The 16,866-nt window shown below is 36.1% G+C and overlaps 1 protein-coding gene across 1 annotated transcript; it reads left to right on the forward strand.

Moving 5' to 3' along the window:
• Window positions 1-12,365: 12,365 nt before the first annotated feature.
• Window positions 12,366-14,028, forward strand: LOC126707393 (scopoletin glucosyltransferase-like). Its single transcript, XM_050407010.1, has one exon. The coding sequence runs from the start codon at window positions 12,543-12,545 to the stop codon at window positions 13,950-13,952; it is 1,410 nt and encodes a 469-aa protein (XP_050262967.1). The 5' UTR covers window positions 12,366-12,542; the 3' UTR covers window positions 13,953-14,028.
• Window positions 14,029-16,866: the final 2,838 nt, after the last annotated feature.

The following is a 16,866-nucleotide window of genomic DNA, read 5'->3' on the forward strand; positions in this document are numbered from 1 at the left end:
TCCACTAAATATGACTTTTAGATTTGAAAGTGAGAAGATGTGGAAGGAAAAGAAGCAGGGAGAGAAGACAAAGGTGGGGGAAAAAAATGAGAGAAATAGAAAGAGGGGATGAATGGAGAGGAAGAAAAGAAAAAGAAAGGTGAAATGGAGTAAGGAGATTTTTAGTCATAAATTTAAAAAACAAATTAAATACAAAAAAAAAAAAAAAAAAACTATTGTTTCTTATAATGTCGTGGAGAGAGAGAGAGAGAGAGATTCTCACATCTATGTTTTATTTTTGGCGTGTTTTAATTGTTTTTTTATGGGTAGACGCAAAGATGGGCTATGGCTAAAGTTAAAATTAGTGGGCAAAGTGTTATTATTTTTAAGGAAAGTGCTAAACTCATGAACTATTTTACAAATTACTGATGTAGTGAGTGGTTATTGGTAAGTAAAAATGTGATGTTAGTAGTGGGCCCATATAAAAATAAGTAAGAATTTGACACATCAATAATTTGTAAAAATGTTGCAAAATAGTTTATGCCTGTAGCATTACTCTTTTTCAAAACCATGAGTGTGCAGAACGCTAGAATGCAACCACCAAAACCACTAGTTGATATTGTTTAATTAATATTTTTATTATGAAGCACATACATATAAACAGGTATGAGTATGAAACAGTGATATAACAATTTTTGAAAAATTAGGATGCGACATAGCATGACACAACGGTGATACATATATTAATTAATTATTAAACATTTTTATTTATGTGTTTTATATATTTTTAAGCATTTATTTTTCATAAATTGTTAAACATATAACAATTTAAGAACAATAATGGATAATAAAGTGACTCTATGGCTATTATGTGATGTTTATAATACAATTAATTAAAAAAAGCTCTAACCCACCAAAACTAACATGACCATCATTTATTTATAATCAAATCTTATAAATTTTTAACATTAAAAAAATATTAAAAATAAAAGTTAGTAAAATAATTCCTGAAAAAAATTAATATTTTTTGGTTGGACACATGCAAAAGTGTCCAAAGTGTGTTCTTGTTCAATACGTGTCTGACATGGACAATGGACACATGACCCATTTTGAAGTGTTCGAGAGTCAAATCATTTTCTAAATCAAGTGTGGGACATTCTCTATCAAGGCACTCATGTATACTTTATTAATGTGAAATACAATAATACTTATTCAATATTTCTAACATGGTATTAGAACCACTGCTGTAACATTTTCTTGTGTCTTGCAGTCTTGTCTTTGTTGGTATTATCCACTACCTCAACTTCTTTGGTTAGTAAGCCTTCTGCATCGTCTCCCGATTGCTCCACTACTGTCAGAAGTCCTTAAGGTTGAATCTCCACTACCATAAGCACTCTCTTCGTCGTCAAAGACCACTGCCTTCTTAGGTCTGTCCATTGTGATCTTCGATTACGACACTAGACATAACAACCTATAGATCTTAAACATATCTACTCAACGCGGCCAGAATCATCCCCATTTGACCATTTAGGCGATGCCATGCGCTGGTTAAAGTTTTAGCGAAACTATTCCACGCGCCTCATACGCCATTAGTGTTGTCCCGATCTTGTTGTTGCCGCTACCATCGGAATTGTCTTTCTCTGATCTACATCATTGGAAAATAATCGACCTTATCGAATACTGCACGCATCGTCATGTGTCGCCCGAAGCTTCTGCTTCTTCTATCTATGTGCCATACGCGGTACAAGCGTTAAGCTTTTGCCTGCTGATGTCATTTGTGAGTCATACCTGCAACGTCAGCCCTAGTTGACGCCATCAAGCTTACATCATCTGCTAATGTCATCAAAGCTTGCATCATCCGTTGAAAACATCCTCCGCTAATAGTTGACCGCCGCTAGTTGACCATTAACTTTGACTAAGTTTGACTTTTTTGCAGTCCAAGTGCTCCATATCCAGTTTTTCGCGTAGATTTCATTTTTGAAATTCATTTTTGCAAATTCTGCTTCTAAATGAAGAAAAAGGACATGTCTTCTTCTTATTGCAATAATCGTTGCCGACAATCCAACAAATGATTTTGCAATTTTTGCAAATGTGTTGGCCATAGTATTAAGACTTGCTATCATCATAACAAATCAACTGTTTCTATTTCTATTGCTACTGTTGCTAGCATTGAGAGTATCCAACCAATGGCTAACATTTGCACAAAGTCCAAGTCTTCTGAATCTACTATCACCATTTCCATAGTCGACCTGCCAAATATCATTGCTAATACCATTCATATGGTTAGTAATGCATCTATTTCTTCTTCTCTCTCAGCTTTATCTGGTATGTCTCCTTCCTCTTGGCTTATGGATTTTGCTTGTTGCAATCACATGACACCTCACGCTTCCTTATTTTCTTAACTTGAACCTGCACTATACCTTCTTTATATTTGTACAGCAAATGGTTCTACAATGTTTGGTCATAATATAGGTTCTATCTCGACCTCCAACCTTTCAGTTCCTAGGGTCTTTAATGCTCCTAACCTCTCTTACAATTTATTTTCTATGGGACAATTAGTTGAGTTGGGCTATCGCATTACCTTTGATTATCCTTGGTGTACTATATAGGATCAAAGGATGGAATAGGAGCTCGGGACCGGTCCTAGAGTAGGGCGTACGTTTCCCGTGGACACCCTTTGTCTTCCATCTGTTGCTCCTGTTTCTGTTATTGCAGTTTCTTTTATTCCTTCCCTTGCACTTTGGCATGCTTAACTTGGCCACACATCTTTCTCTCGGGTACAACACTTGACTTCTAGAAGTTTGTTAGGTTTAGTGTCCAAAGAAAATTTTGATTGTGTTTCATGCCAGTTAGGAAAATAACTAACTTTGCCTTTCAATACTAGTGAATCAATGTTTATTGATATCTTTGACTTAATTCATTCTGAAGTCTGGGGGCCTTCCTCTGTCTTTAGTATTGGTGGATCTTAATATTTTGTTGTCTTTGTTGATGATTATTCTCGCTATAGCTGGATTTTTCATATGAAACGTTGTTCTGAATTGTCACAAATATATTGTAACTTTGCAAAAATGGTTGAAACTCAATTTTCCAAATGCATCAAAAATTTTCAATCAGATAATGTTCTTGAATACACTCAATATGCTTTCTAACCTATTTTGCATTCCTAAGGCACTATTCATCAACTAACTTATTCAGGTACCTCTCAGCAAAATGGTAGAGTCGAAAGAAAATTTCGTCATATTCTTGACACTATTCGTACTCTCCTTATCTCTACCAAAGTTCCTACTCATTTTTGGAGCAAAACCGCTCTTCATGCTATTCATGCTATTAAATCCCAGTCTTGTCGTCCAAAATCAAACTCCATATGAGCACTTTTTTGGGTCACCTCCAGACTATCACCACCTTCGCTCCTTCGGTTCTACCTGTTTCGTTCTTCTTCAGTCACATAAGCATAACAAACTTGAGCCTTGATCTTGGCTTTGTTGTTTTCTTGGCTATGGCAAAACTCAAAAGAGGTATAGGTGTTATGATCGTGTCTCTCATCGTCTTCATATCACTCGCAATGTTATCTTTTGGGAACATCACTCATTTGTCAAGCTCTCTCACTTCCATACCTCCCTATCTACCTCCTCTGTCTTAGATCATTTTTTAGATGAACCACATATTCCCTCTATAGTTGCTCATGACCCTTCTATAGACTTCTCTATCTAACCACCCGATATTCTTGATGCCTCTCCTAGATCAAACTTTAATGAATAGGTGGAAGATGAACAAGTCGAAGATGAGCTACCCAACTTTGAGCCTGGGTCCCTTGCTCTTGCTCTACTTGAAGATCTTTCACAAGACATTCCACCTTGTCACTCAACTCGGGTAAAATCTATTCCTGCACATTTACTTGACTATCATTGTTACACTGCCCTTGCTACATTGCAGGACCCTCACACCTATTGTGAGGCCACCACTGACCCTTTATGGCAAATTGTAATGAAAGAGGAATTTGATGTATTATCCAAAAACCAACTTGAGATTTGGTGACTCTCCCCTTTGGGAAATCTGTAGTTGGTTGTAAATGGATCTACAAGATCAAAACTCACTCTGATTGGTCCATTGAGCACTAAGACTCGTCTTGTTGCAAAAGGTTTTACATAGGAGTATGAGATTGATTATGAAGAGGCCTTTGCTTCGATTTCTCAAATCTCATTTGTCCATGCCCTTTTAGCTGTTGTCGTTGCCAGTAAATGAGATCTTTTTCAGATGGATATCAAAAATACCTTCCTTAATTGGAATTTAAGTGAAGAAGTTTATATGCAACCTCCTCCTGGGCTCTTTGTTGAACTGAGCAGGGCTTGTCATATTCAACGTGCACTTTATGGCCTTGAACAAGCACCATGAACTTGGTTTGCCAAGTTGAGCTCTACCATCTCTCGCTTGCTTACACTGCTAGTCCTTATGATTCTACCTTATTTCTTTGTTAAACTGACAAAGGCACTATTTAGCTTCTCCTGTGTGTGGATGATATCATCATAATTGGTGATGATCTCAGTGGCATTCAAGAACTCAAGGATTTTCTCAGTCGACAATTTGAGATGAAAGATCTTAGACATCTCAGCTACTTCTTGGGTCTTGAAATCACTCATTCCATTAATGGACTTCATATTACTCAAGCCAAGTATGCTTCTAAACTTTTGTCTCAAGCTGGACTCACTAATAGCAAGACCGTTGACACTCCAGTTGAACTTAATGCTTATTTGGAGTGTTTTATTGTGTTTTTTTAAGGGTAGACACAAAGATGCATAATAGCTAAAGTTAAAATTAGTGGGCAAAGTGATATATTTTTTTAAAGGAAAGTGTTGAAGTCATATTATATTTTACAAATTACTGATGTGGTGGGTGGTTATTGATAAGTAAAAATATGATGGTAGTAGGGGGCCCATATGAAAACTAGTAAGAATTTGTCGAATCAACAATTGTAAAAATGTTGCAAAATAGTTTGTGCCTGTAATATTACTCTTTTTGTAAACCATGACTATGTAGAATGCTAGAATGCAACCACCAAAACCACAGGTCGATATTGTTTAATTAATATTTGTATTAGGAGGCACAGACATATAAACAGGTATGGGTATGACACGGTGATATAACAATTTATTTTTGAAAAGTTATGATGTGACACAGCACGACATGATGGTGATACATATATTAATTAATTATTAAACAATTTTTTATTTATATGTTTTTATATATTCTTAAGAACTTATTTTTCATATATTGTTAAACATATATTAATTTAAGAACAGTAATAGATAATAAAGTGACTCTATGATTATTAAGTGATGTTTATAATACAATTTATTAAAAAAAAAAAAAAATCTAACCCATCAAATACTAACATGACCATCATTTGTTTGTCAAAAAAAAAAACATGACCACCATTTATTTTTTAATCAAATCTTATAAATTTTAACATTAAATAAAGGATTAAAGTTAAAAGTTATTAAAATAATTCCTAAAAAAATTAATATTTTTTGGTTGGAGACGCATGTTGCAGTGTCCAAAGCGTGTTCCTGTTCAATACGTGTCTGACATGGACAGTGGACACATGACCCATTCTGAAGTGTTCGAGAGGCAAATCATTTTCTAAACCAAGTGTGGGACTTAAAGGACTTGCTAACAAGTGGGACAAAATATTGAGGTTGATGCACAAGAGTTGGGACTTTAGCTATAAATTTGTTGAAATGATGAGGTTGATGCTAATGCTTACTAGCCTTATGAAGTGATATAAATATATATATATATATATATCATCTATTATAGTAAGGTAATTTAATTTAATTTTATGTAAATAAGAGTATTCAGATTTTTTCAAGTATCTAATTATTCATTTGAGCATGTGTAGTCCCCCATCCTACATACACTAGGTTATGAGAGATTTTTTTTTTTTTTAATTTTAATTCAAAGACTATAAAAAAGTTGTTATGAGAGAGTTTTTTTTTTTTTTTTTTTTTTTTTTTTTTTAAATTTTTTTTTTAAAGTCAAAGACTATAAAAAAAGTTATAGGTTTGAGTATGACACATAATTCTCAGAATCGGACCAGACCGGGAGGTCGGACCGTGAAAATCAGGAATCGGGATGAAAACCGGTTTTTTAAGCATAAAGAACCGGGCATATGTGGCAATTCCGTGAACCCCTAAAACCGGGGTTGGACCGCATGAACCGGTGGCAAGAACTATGCGGTCTAACCCCTTAGCAATTTATTTATTTATTTTTATAAAAACAACTTAACACAATTTTATTCTACTTAATTAAATTATCCATCTCTTACAAGGAATAAAAAAAATTATAATTAAAATCCTTCAAAGATATTCAATTTTACTTCAAAAATTAATCATAAATTTTAATGTTTTCATGGTTATTATTTTATTTTATTAACTTTCTTATTTAATTATTAAATATATACTTGAAAATCATTAAATTTCCCTCACATATATAGATATATTAGTCAATTTTTCTAGTTTTATAAATTTAATATCTATATTTAGGCTTTAATTAATTATTAAATTAATTATGATGTCATCACGGTTCGACCTCGGTTAGATCTTGGTTCGACTTCAAAAACTTTGAACTTCTCCCTTTTACGGTTCAATGAACGGTTCGAGTCTGAAAACCTTGGTATGACAGTATGAGTGACACCTTAGTTGCCTCCGATGCGTGGTTAAAGCAACATGCACGTAGATCACTAGTCATCACAAGATCAAAGCTGTTGACATAGATTTCAAATATTGGTTTGTTAATTATGATCTTCTTCGTTCACTAACTAGAAGCTCCTCTGGTAGCTCGCCTATTGAAAATTATATATGCAGCAGTGGTCTATATTTTTTATAAAATAATATTAAAGATATTATAAATTTTATTACATAATTTTTACAAATATTAATCACAAAATAATAATTTTAACATTTTTATTTATTATGTTATTGACATGCATTAATTTTAAGAAATTCGGAAATAATATTTGTAATATATTAATTTTTTTTTTCAGTCCATTTGACGTATTTGGGTACAACTACGTACCTTCTTAATCAGTCCATGAGAATCATGTGATTTTTTTTTTTTTTTTTTTTTTTTGATAAATGATCATGTGATGTTTATTCACTACCATTATTATTAGGAATAAAAAAGTTTATGCGGATATAAAATTTTTTTTGGTGGAAAACGGGAGGTGTTATTTAAATTATATAATGTTCATACATCACCAACATCTGAGCCTGGGGCACATAGTCTAGTCACGCCCAGGCCCGCCAAATCCCTTACATAGTTAACATATACAAAATTGGGACAGGTACTATAGATAGTCAAAAGATTCTGTTGGTGAGTTCCCCGCTTTGCCAGAGCGTCCGCACATTCATTTGCTTCACGGTAAATGTGTTGCATACGCACTTCCCAGTCCTACTCTAAAAGGTTCCTGCAATCACAAATTAAAGGCATCATATTAGTAGGGAAACTCGTATTGGGATTTGTTAACCAATTTAATACCACTTTTGAGTCAAGTTTTAGGTAAATAAATTTAAATCCTAGAGTCCAAGCCCTGCCTGACTGCGGATAATTCAACCATATTATTTGTTGCTAGTCCCACGTGGAGAGAAAATCCTAATATCCATTGTCCCAAATGATTCTGCAAAATTCCCCCAGCTCCTGCTATACCCGGATTACCTAGGGCACTTCCATCAGTATTAATTTTTATAAAGGGGCTGGGGGGCAAATGCCAGCGTATATTTCGGGGGATTTTGACCTGGGTCTGCCTGACAGTGCTAGCTAGGTAGTAAAATTCCGTAGCTGCTTGTATGGAGGAGTAGATAATATTATGTTGGGATCAAGATTGATCCCTGAAAATCCATCCATTACGAGCTAACCAAATATTCCAACAAGTGAAGGGGAAATATGCATGCCAAGGAATTTGATGGGGCAGGATAACAACAGTCGTTGTTGCATTGTACCGTAACCAATCTTGCAACAACATTCGGAAGAAGTTTAGGGGCAAGATTCCTGGGGATTGTTGACAGATCTCTTTCGCCCAGGGGCAATCGCGTAAAATGTGGATGGTCGTTTCCGAGGTATGGCACCGGGGACAATAAGTATCCACATGTGGACGCCCAAAAGCTAGGAATTGTTTAGTGGGCAACCGGTTGCACATAGCCTTCCATAAGAAAATTTGAATCTTTTGGGGGCAAGTTAAATCCCAAATCCAGTTCCATAGAGGTTTATTCCACGGTGCATGGTGTTGGTGAAAAAGAAATTTTGAGGCGGATTTTATAGAACAAGTACCACTGTTGTGGGGCCATAGGAAAGTATATGTCAGTTGAGCATACTGTGGCACAAGAATACCCTGAATGAGGTTTTGAAGTTGGGTGGGAAGAGGGATATTGAGAGCCTCAAAAGACCAAGTCTTGTTGGTCCACAGCGAATGGACCCGACAGTCTTCATCATGAGGGAGGAGGGGCCCTTCGATATAGCTACGAAGAGAGCTGTGAGGGAGCCACGGGTCCTTCCATAGGCGAATAGTTTGGCCATCTCCTACTATCCAACTCATGCCTTGTCGAAGCAACTTTGCTCCTAGTGAGAAAGCGGTCCAAATATGCAACCCTCTTGAGTTACGCGGGCTAGTAAACAAAGTTGACTGTGGAAAATATTTGGCTTTGAACACCTGGGCCCATAGCATAGTGGGATTGGTATATAGGCGCCAGGCTTGATTCATGAGAATCGCATGGTTTCTATGCTAAGTGGATGGGATACCCAAACCTCTTGCCTCCTTGGGTAGCGTGACAATCTCCCATTTGACTGTGTGGCAGCCTCTATGGTGTTCAGTATCCCCCCAAAGGAAGTTACAACTCATTTTGTCTATTTGGTAACTAATTTTTTGAGGAAGGAGCATGGTTTGCATGGCGTAGATCGGGATGGTAGTCATAGAGGCTTTGACGAGGGTGGCCCTGCCAGCCATCGATAGATATTTGGCTTGCCAGCCTTCAATTCGCGATTGGATATTATCTACTAACTATTGGTAAGATTGTGCCGTGCAGCGAGAGGTGAATATAGGTGTGCCTAGGTAGGTACCAATGCGGTCAGTGGTGGGAATCCCAAATATTCCAGCCACTTGCTCTTTTATACGCCTAGGGGTATTAGGGGAAAACCATAATCTCGATTTGGTAACACTCATGAGCTGGCCAGATGAATCACAAAATTTGTGTAGAATTTGGCATAAATTTTTGCAGTCCCTAATCATGGCTTTTGTGAAGAGAAAGATATCATCGGTGAAGAATAAATGCGGGAGGCGTACCCTAGCCCTAAAATTTATAGGGTGAATGCGTTTACCACGGACAACCTCTTCCAATTGGAGAGACAACCGTTCCATACAAAGGATAAACAAATATGGAGATAGAGGGTCGCCTTGTCTTACTCCCCAACTTGGTGCCACCTCCTGGAGAGGAGTCCCGTTCCACAAAATATGGAACTGAGTTGAGGAGATCATATTCATTATAAGAGTAATGAGGGTTGGTGGCATGTGAAAGAATTCTAGGGTGTCCCGAATAAAAGGCCATTCTAACCGATCATAGGCTTTTTCAAGGTCCAATTTAAGAGCCACATATCCAGCTCGACCTCACCTAGATTTTAACGTTCGAATCACTTCCTGGACGAGGATAATATTATCACTTGTTTGGCGACCTGGCACAAACCCAGCTTGGCAAGGGTTAATAACCTCTGCAATATAAGGTTTGAGCCGTTGCACAATGATTCGAGAAAGTAATTTATATAGGGTATTGCAAAGGCTAATTGGACGAAATTGGGTGATCAATTCAGGATGAGCTACTTCTGGAATAAGCACAAGGTTTGTGAGGCCCCAGTTTGGAGGTATGGTAAGCTGTTCAAAAATTTCATGAAGAGCTTGAATTATACTCGGGCCCAAACTGGACCAATTTTGTTGGAAGAAAAGCACATGATATCCATCTGGCCCAGGTGCCTTTAAAGGAGGGAGTTCCCTAAGGTTCCTAAGGATTGCCGCAGGAGAGGGAATACAGGCTAACGAGTGGACATGAATAAGAAAAGGATTACATTAACTACCCTGCCTCGTAGTCCTAAGTGTAGGGTGCATATGAGGAAATGTAACCTGAAACAATTTTTTAAAAGTATTATTAATATGTTGGGTTAAGGGCTCTCCAGTCAACCATAATCCCGTGTCATCTTTTAAAGTAATCACCCTTAAATGGCTCCATCTTTGGATGGTTTTTAGGTGAAAGTACTTTGTATTGGCATTATATATACTATTATACAGGACATTATTGGAGTGCATAAGAACGTGCAGTGACTGAGAAATGAAAATCACTGCATTTCTTTATTACCACCGACAGAAGAATATTATTCTTTCTCAAATTTCTCATTCCGACGCTGAAAAATAATAACTTCATACTTTGTTTTTTTGGCATTATGGGTCTGTTTGGATAGAACTTATTTTGCTGAAACTGAAAACTGAAAACTGAAAACACTATAGCAAAATAATTTTTAAATGTGTAAATAGTACCATGGGACCCATTTTTAATATTTTTTAAGGGATAATTACAGTAAACCCACCTGAGGTTAGGCCCGTTTACACTAAGCCTACCCGTGGTTCAAAACTTATCACTTTGCCCACCTGAGGTGCCTTCCGTTAGGGATCTGTTACCCACCTCTCCGTTTGCCGTTAGAAAAACACATTTTTAAAGAAAAACAAACATAACAAAGATCAAAAAGTTAGGACTTTTTATTGTTTAAGAACTTGTTTGAGAACAAAACATAGGAATAGCACAGATCAAATGCTATTCTTGATTAAAAGTGATATCATTGAGCATTTGTTTTTTTATTTATTTATTTTTTTTTTATAGATCTCTCCAACTTTTATTCAAACCAAACCAAACCCAAAAAAAAAAAATCCAAATCCCAGAAAACACAAGCCACAAAAAAAATTCCAAACCCAAAAAAAATTCCAGATCGCGATCAACGTCGCGATCTCGCAGCAATCTCGCGAGCCTTCGCGAGATCGCGATGATCCACGTCGCGATCTCACGACGGCGCGCTCTCGCGAACTCCGGCGCGATCTCGCGAAGGCAAGATCGCAATCGACATCGCGATCTCGCCGTCCCGAGATCGCGACGTTGATCGCGATCTCGCCGGCGCGAGATCGAGACGTTGATCGCGATCTCACCGGCGCGAGATCGCGACGGCGAGATATGATTTTTTTTCTGGATTTGTGGCTTGTGTCTCACGCCAGCGAGATATGATTTTTTTTTCTGGATTTGTGGCTTGTGTCTCGCGCCAGCGAGATATGATTTTTTTTCTGGATTTGTGGCTTGTGTTTTCTGGGATTTGGAATTTTTTTTTTTTTTTTGGGTTTGGTTTGGTTTGAATAAAAGTTGGAGAGATCTATAAAAAAAAACAAAAATAAAAAAACAAATGCTCAATGATATCACTTTTAATCAGGAATAGCATTTGATCTGTGCTATTCCTGTGTTTTGTTCTCAAACAAGTTCTTAAGCAATAAAAAGTCCTAACTTTTTTTATCTTTGTTATGTTTGTTTTTTTTTTAAAATGTGTTTTTCTAACGGCAAACGGAGAGGTGGGTAACAGATCTCTAACGGAAGGCACCTCAGGTGGGCAAAGTGATAAGTTTTGAACCACGGGTAGGCTTAGTGTAAACGGGCCTAACCTCAGGTGGGTTTACTGTAATTATCCCATTTTTTAATGAATAAAGTAGCTGTGGGTCCCATAAACAGTACCGCTACAGTACTGCTACAGTACTGCTACAGTATCGTTTGTCTCCCTTTTCTGCAAAACGCGTGAAATGTTAAAAAAAAAAAAAAAAAAAAAGTGTGAAAACGCAGAAAACGCAACGCCACGCCAACCCAAACACACACTATGTGCCCGTCTGGATTCGAATGAATCCAGTGTCTGCATTTTCTGATTTTTTTTTTTTTTTTTTTTTTTTTGCAGCCGCATAATATGACCAAGTCAACTGTGAACAGTGCACGGATGCACTGTTCACGGACCCACACATTCCACTTTTCAGCAACTTTTTTATTAAAAATGGGTCCTACAATACTATTCACACTTTTAAAAATTATTTTATTACAGTGTTTTCAGTTTCAACAAAAATAAGCTCAATCCAAACGGACCCTATATATACTATTATACAGGACATTATTAGAGTGCACAAGAACGTGCAGTGACTGAGAAATGAAAATCACTGCATTTCTTTATTACCACCGACAGAAGAATATTATTCTTTCTCAAATTTCTCATTCCGACGCTGAAAAATAATAGCCTAGCCTAATAACTTCATACCGCTGGATTGGGCAACTTGTGGACGTACACTGAAATGAGAGCGTTGCATTTAACACCGTAAAGAAGAATATTCCATAGTATTCCTGTCTTCCTGTCTTCCTGTCTCCCTATGTTCATGTCTAATAAATTTCTCATACCAACACTGCAAAATATAGACCAGCCTAATAACCTCTCTATTTCCGCTTGTTCCAGGTGTTATGGGTAGCAAAAGTGGTCAGCTTCACATATTCTTCTTCCCTTTGATGGGCTATGGCCACCTTATACCAACGATGGACATGGCCAAGCTATTCGCAGAGCGAGGTGTGAAGGCAACGATTGTCACTACTCCTCGGAACGTGCCTTTATTCTCCAAAACCCGTGGCACCAACATTGATATCCGAATCATCAAGTTCCCGGCTGTAGAGGCTGGCCTGCCTGAAGGATGTGAGAACATTGACACATTGACTTCCCTAGAAATGACTCTCAAATTTGTCAAAGCCACTAATATGCTCCAACAACCGCTAGAGCAACTACTAGAAGAGTACCAACCTAGTTGCCTTGTTGCTGACATGTTCTTTCCATGGGCAACTGATGTTGCAGCTAAATTTGGTATTCCTAGACTTGTTTTCGGGGGAACCAGTTTTTTTTACCTGTCTTCACAACATAGTTTGAAACTATATGAACCCCACAAGAAAGTTTTCTCCGATTCTGAACCTTTTGTTATTCCTAGTTTTCCAGGAGAGATAAAGTTGACAAGGAAGCAACTTCCTGACTTCACTCTGCAAGAAGTTGAAACAGACTTTTCCAAGTTGTTGAAAGAAGCTATGGAGTCGGAGTTTACAAGCTATGGGGTGGTTGTTAACAGCTTCTATGAGCTTGAGCCGGCTTATGCAGATCATTACAGGAAAGTTTTGGGAAGAAAGGCATGGCATATAGGTCCAGTTTCACTATGCAACAAGGATGCTGAAGATAAAGCCCAAAGGGGAAAGGAAGCTTCCATTGATGAACAGGAATGTTTAAAGTGGCTTAGTACAAAGAAACTCAATTCGGTTATTTATATATGTTTTGGGAGTATGCCAAAATTCAGTGATTCTCAGCTTTTCGAACTTGCAATGGGTCTTGAGGCTTCAGAACAACAATTCATTTGGGTTGTGAGGAAAAGCAAAAATGAGAAAGAAGAGGAAGATTGGCTACCTAAAGGATTTGAGAGAAGAATGAAAGGTAAAGGATTAATTATAAGAGGTTGGGCACCCCAAGTTTTGATTCTTGATCATGAAGCAGTTGGAGGATTTGTGACTCATTGCGGGTGGAACTCGACCTTAGAAGGAGTGGCTTCAGGGGTGCCCATGGTCACATGGCCTATGGCTTCTGAGCAGTTTTACAATGAGAAGTTGATAACTCAAGTACTGAAAATTGGAATTAGTATTGGTGTTCAACAATGGACTTGGGTGGTAGACGGTATCAAGAGGGAAGCAATAGAGAAGGCAATGAGGCAAATTTTGGTGGGTGAAGAAGTGGCCAGAGCCAAGGCACTTGGAGAGATGGCAAGGAAGGCCGTTGAAGAAGGAGGATCATCATACTCTGATTTGAATGCTTTAATTGAAGAATTAAGGTTGTATTGCCTTTGATCTCTGGCGCTAAAAATTGCTTATATGACTCTTTAATAATTATATATATAAAAGGATTTATTATCCTTGCTGTTTAGTGTGTGATATTTTTACTTGCTTAGTTGTTCTTCAATAATTGTAGGACATTGTCCTAAGAAATATTTGTGATCGATAGTCCAATCAAAATTATAATTCCATAAGTTGTAGATTAGTGTTTAGTTGTCTACTATTTCTTAAGTTTCAACTTTTATAGCATTTGTACGGGGATTAGGCAAAAGTTTAGCTAAACTTAAAAAGTTACTTTTCCCTTATTGCCTAATCCATTTCTTACTTGTGCAACCACAAGACTTTCTATTTGTTTTACTACTTTATTTAAATATTAAATAAAGAGCTACAAAGAGAAAGGGGTAATTTGAGAGAGAGAATGAGCTGTTGAAAAAAAGAGTAGTTTATTGAGCTACAATGTTATGTATTTTTAGGAAAGAATGATAATTAAGATGCATTATTTCTATTGGGTTACTAGTTTAATTTGAGTCTTTTTTTCTTTTTTTCTTTTTTTTGGATTTTGTTCGACATATTTTTGCTGGACCTGTCCAACTGTCCAGTGATAATACCACAAATTTTACTATATAAAACTTATAAATTGATGTTTAACTAATCACAAGAAAGCAATTCAAATTTTAATGTATTAGGTTTTCAAAGTTCACTAATCACATTTATTATGATATTAGTATGTAAATACTTTGTAGTAAAATTCATAGTACCTTTACTATTTTTATTTTACACTTCGTTTTTTTTTTTTTTTTGAAGTACAATATTTTATGTATGTAAAACATTTTAGGTGTTTGGTATGATAAATAATATCTTTTAAGAAAAACACCAAAACCGATGGCTCAACCACTAGAGACGTTGGTGCCTAAGGTTCGGTGACTAGACTACCAACATTGATGACCAAAATAGTGTCTTCAGTTATTGGACCTTCAGTACTGGTCACTGGAATGGTGTCTATTGACTGAACTACCGACATCGGTCATTAGAACAATTGCTTCGACTACTGGGCCCACTGGCACTAGTCACTTGAGCACATAGGGTGAGGAGAAGCCACCGAATCGGATAGGGGGAAGCCACTGTTTGTTTTACCAAAATTTTAAAGGTAAAACGTTTTATAGCTTTTCATAAAGGATTTTACAGTCAACGAAAAATATTTTATAAGTTTGACCATATTTTATATGCAAATTGTAGACATCCTATTTTACAACTTGCATTTAACCAACAAGTAGATCTTCCAATTTGTGATACAAAACAAATCTTGATGCTCTAACGATCATAATGGTATGTCATGGGCTTTGATCGAACCACCAGATCAAAAGTTATCATACAAACAATTTTCAATGATCATGGCTCACTTACACGATGGGCCCGATCACATCCTATTTTAAACACTTTAATTTTGATTGGTTCTCACAAGAATTAATTTAAAATTAATTAAGTGTGATTTTTGATTGAATTTCATTTTACTTCATTTTTTTTAAGAAATAATAAAAAAAAATTCCTTTATGGCATCTTATCTACTTTTTTTTTTTTTTTTTAAAAAAAATTAGAGAGAGAAAAAGATATGATCCATGAAAAAATTCAAAAAAACAAAAAAATGCTCAAAAAAGCGTTATTATTCTCAACAGCAACTTGAAAATGTTGAAATTTGATTCTCTCTATTTCTAGAAAAGTTTTAGAGAATTGAATTTCCTTTCAAAAACCATCAATCCCAAATCAATTGGAATTTTGAGCAGAAAGTTATAGCTAAAATACGAAACAGGTGCAGAAGATAACACAAATTCAGCATCAGCTTCAATTTCTTTCAAAATTTCAAATGAGGATCAACATCAAATCTGTTCAAGTTTATCTAATAGGCTTAGCTTCAGAAGAAAGCTTTTGAAAAATAAGTTGGATTGAAAAATAGATGCATTCTATGAAAAATTTCAAAAATAAATAAATAAATAAAAACAGAAAAATGCTAAAAAAACTTTACTATTTTCAGCAGCAACTTGAATCGCATTTTTGTCCAGGAAAATGTTAAAATTTGGTTTTCTCTATTTCTGGAAAAGTTGTAGAGAATTGAATATACTTTCTAAAAACAGCAATCTTGAATCAATTGGAATTTTGAGCAGAACTTTAGAGCCAAAATATGAAACAGGTGCAGAAGATAACACATGTTCAGCATCATCTTCAACATCCTTTCAAAATTCAAATAGGGATCAACACCAAATCTGTTCCAGCTTATTTAAACAGGTTTATCTCCTCCCTTAGCTTCAGAAGAAAGCTAATAACTTAGCTTTAAAGTTAAGCCAACCCTTCCCTTATAATAAGAGAAGACCTCTTCCATTTTCTGAACCCTATTCCCTTTGGAGAGCTAGGGAGAAAGCAGTAAAGAAAAGCTATTGTGCAACCATTGTTCTTATTTGAGTTGTAGTTTAGTACTTCCTTGCTTTCTCCCTAGCCCTTTAAGTGATCACTTCTCCCTTTAATTTATGTTCTATGCTGGTAAGTAGTTAATTATGTTCTTTAAGTTTCTACACATGCTTGAATAAATGTGTCCAAGTCATTATTTGTTTCTTTCATGATATGTTTGGATGAACATGCCTATATATCTCATTGATATTCCTTTCACATTCTTAGATGAACACTTCTAGGCTAATGCACAACTTTCTCTTGAGTGCTTAGATGAACATGTCTAGGTAGTTGTTTTACTTTTTTTAAATGCTTAAACGAACATGTCTAAGTATTTTGATTTTCTCTAGATGAACATGTCTAGAGAAATAGCATGACAATTCTTTGTTTTCCTTCACATGACAAATCTTTGTGGATGATGACAAAGAGCATGACAATTCTCTATTTTCCTTCACATGCTTGGATGAACACTTCTAAGTTTTTTGCTTTT

Source organism: Quercus robur, chromosome 11 (assembly GCF_932294415.1).
Source record: "Quercus robur chromosome 11, dhQueRobu3.1, whole genome shotgun sequence".
Classification (NCBI taxonomy): Eukaryota; Viridiplantae; Streptophyta; class Magnoliopsida; order Fagales; family Fagaceae; genus Quercus; species Quercus robur.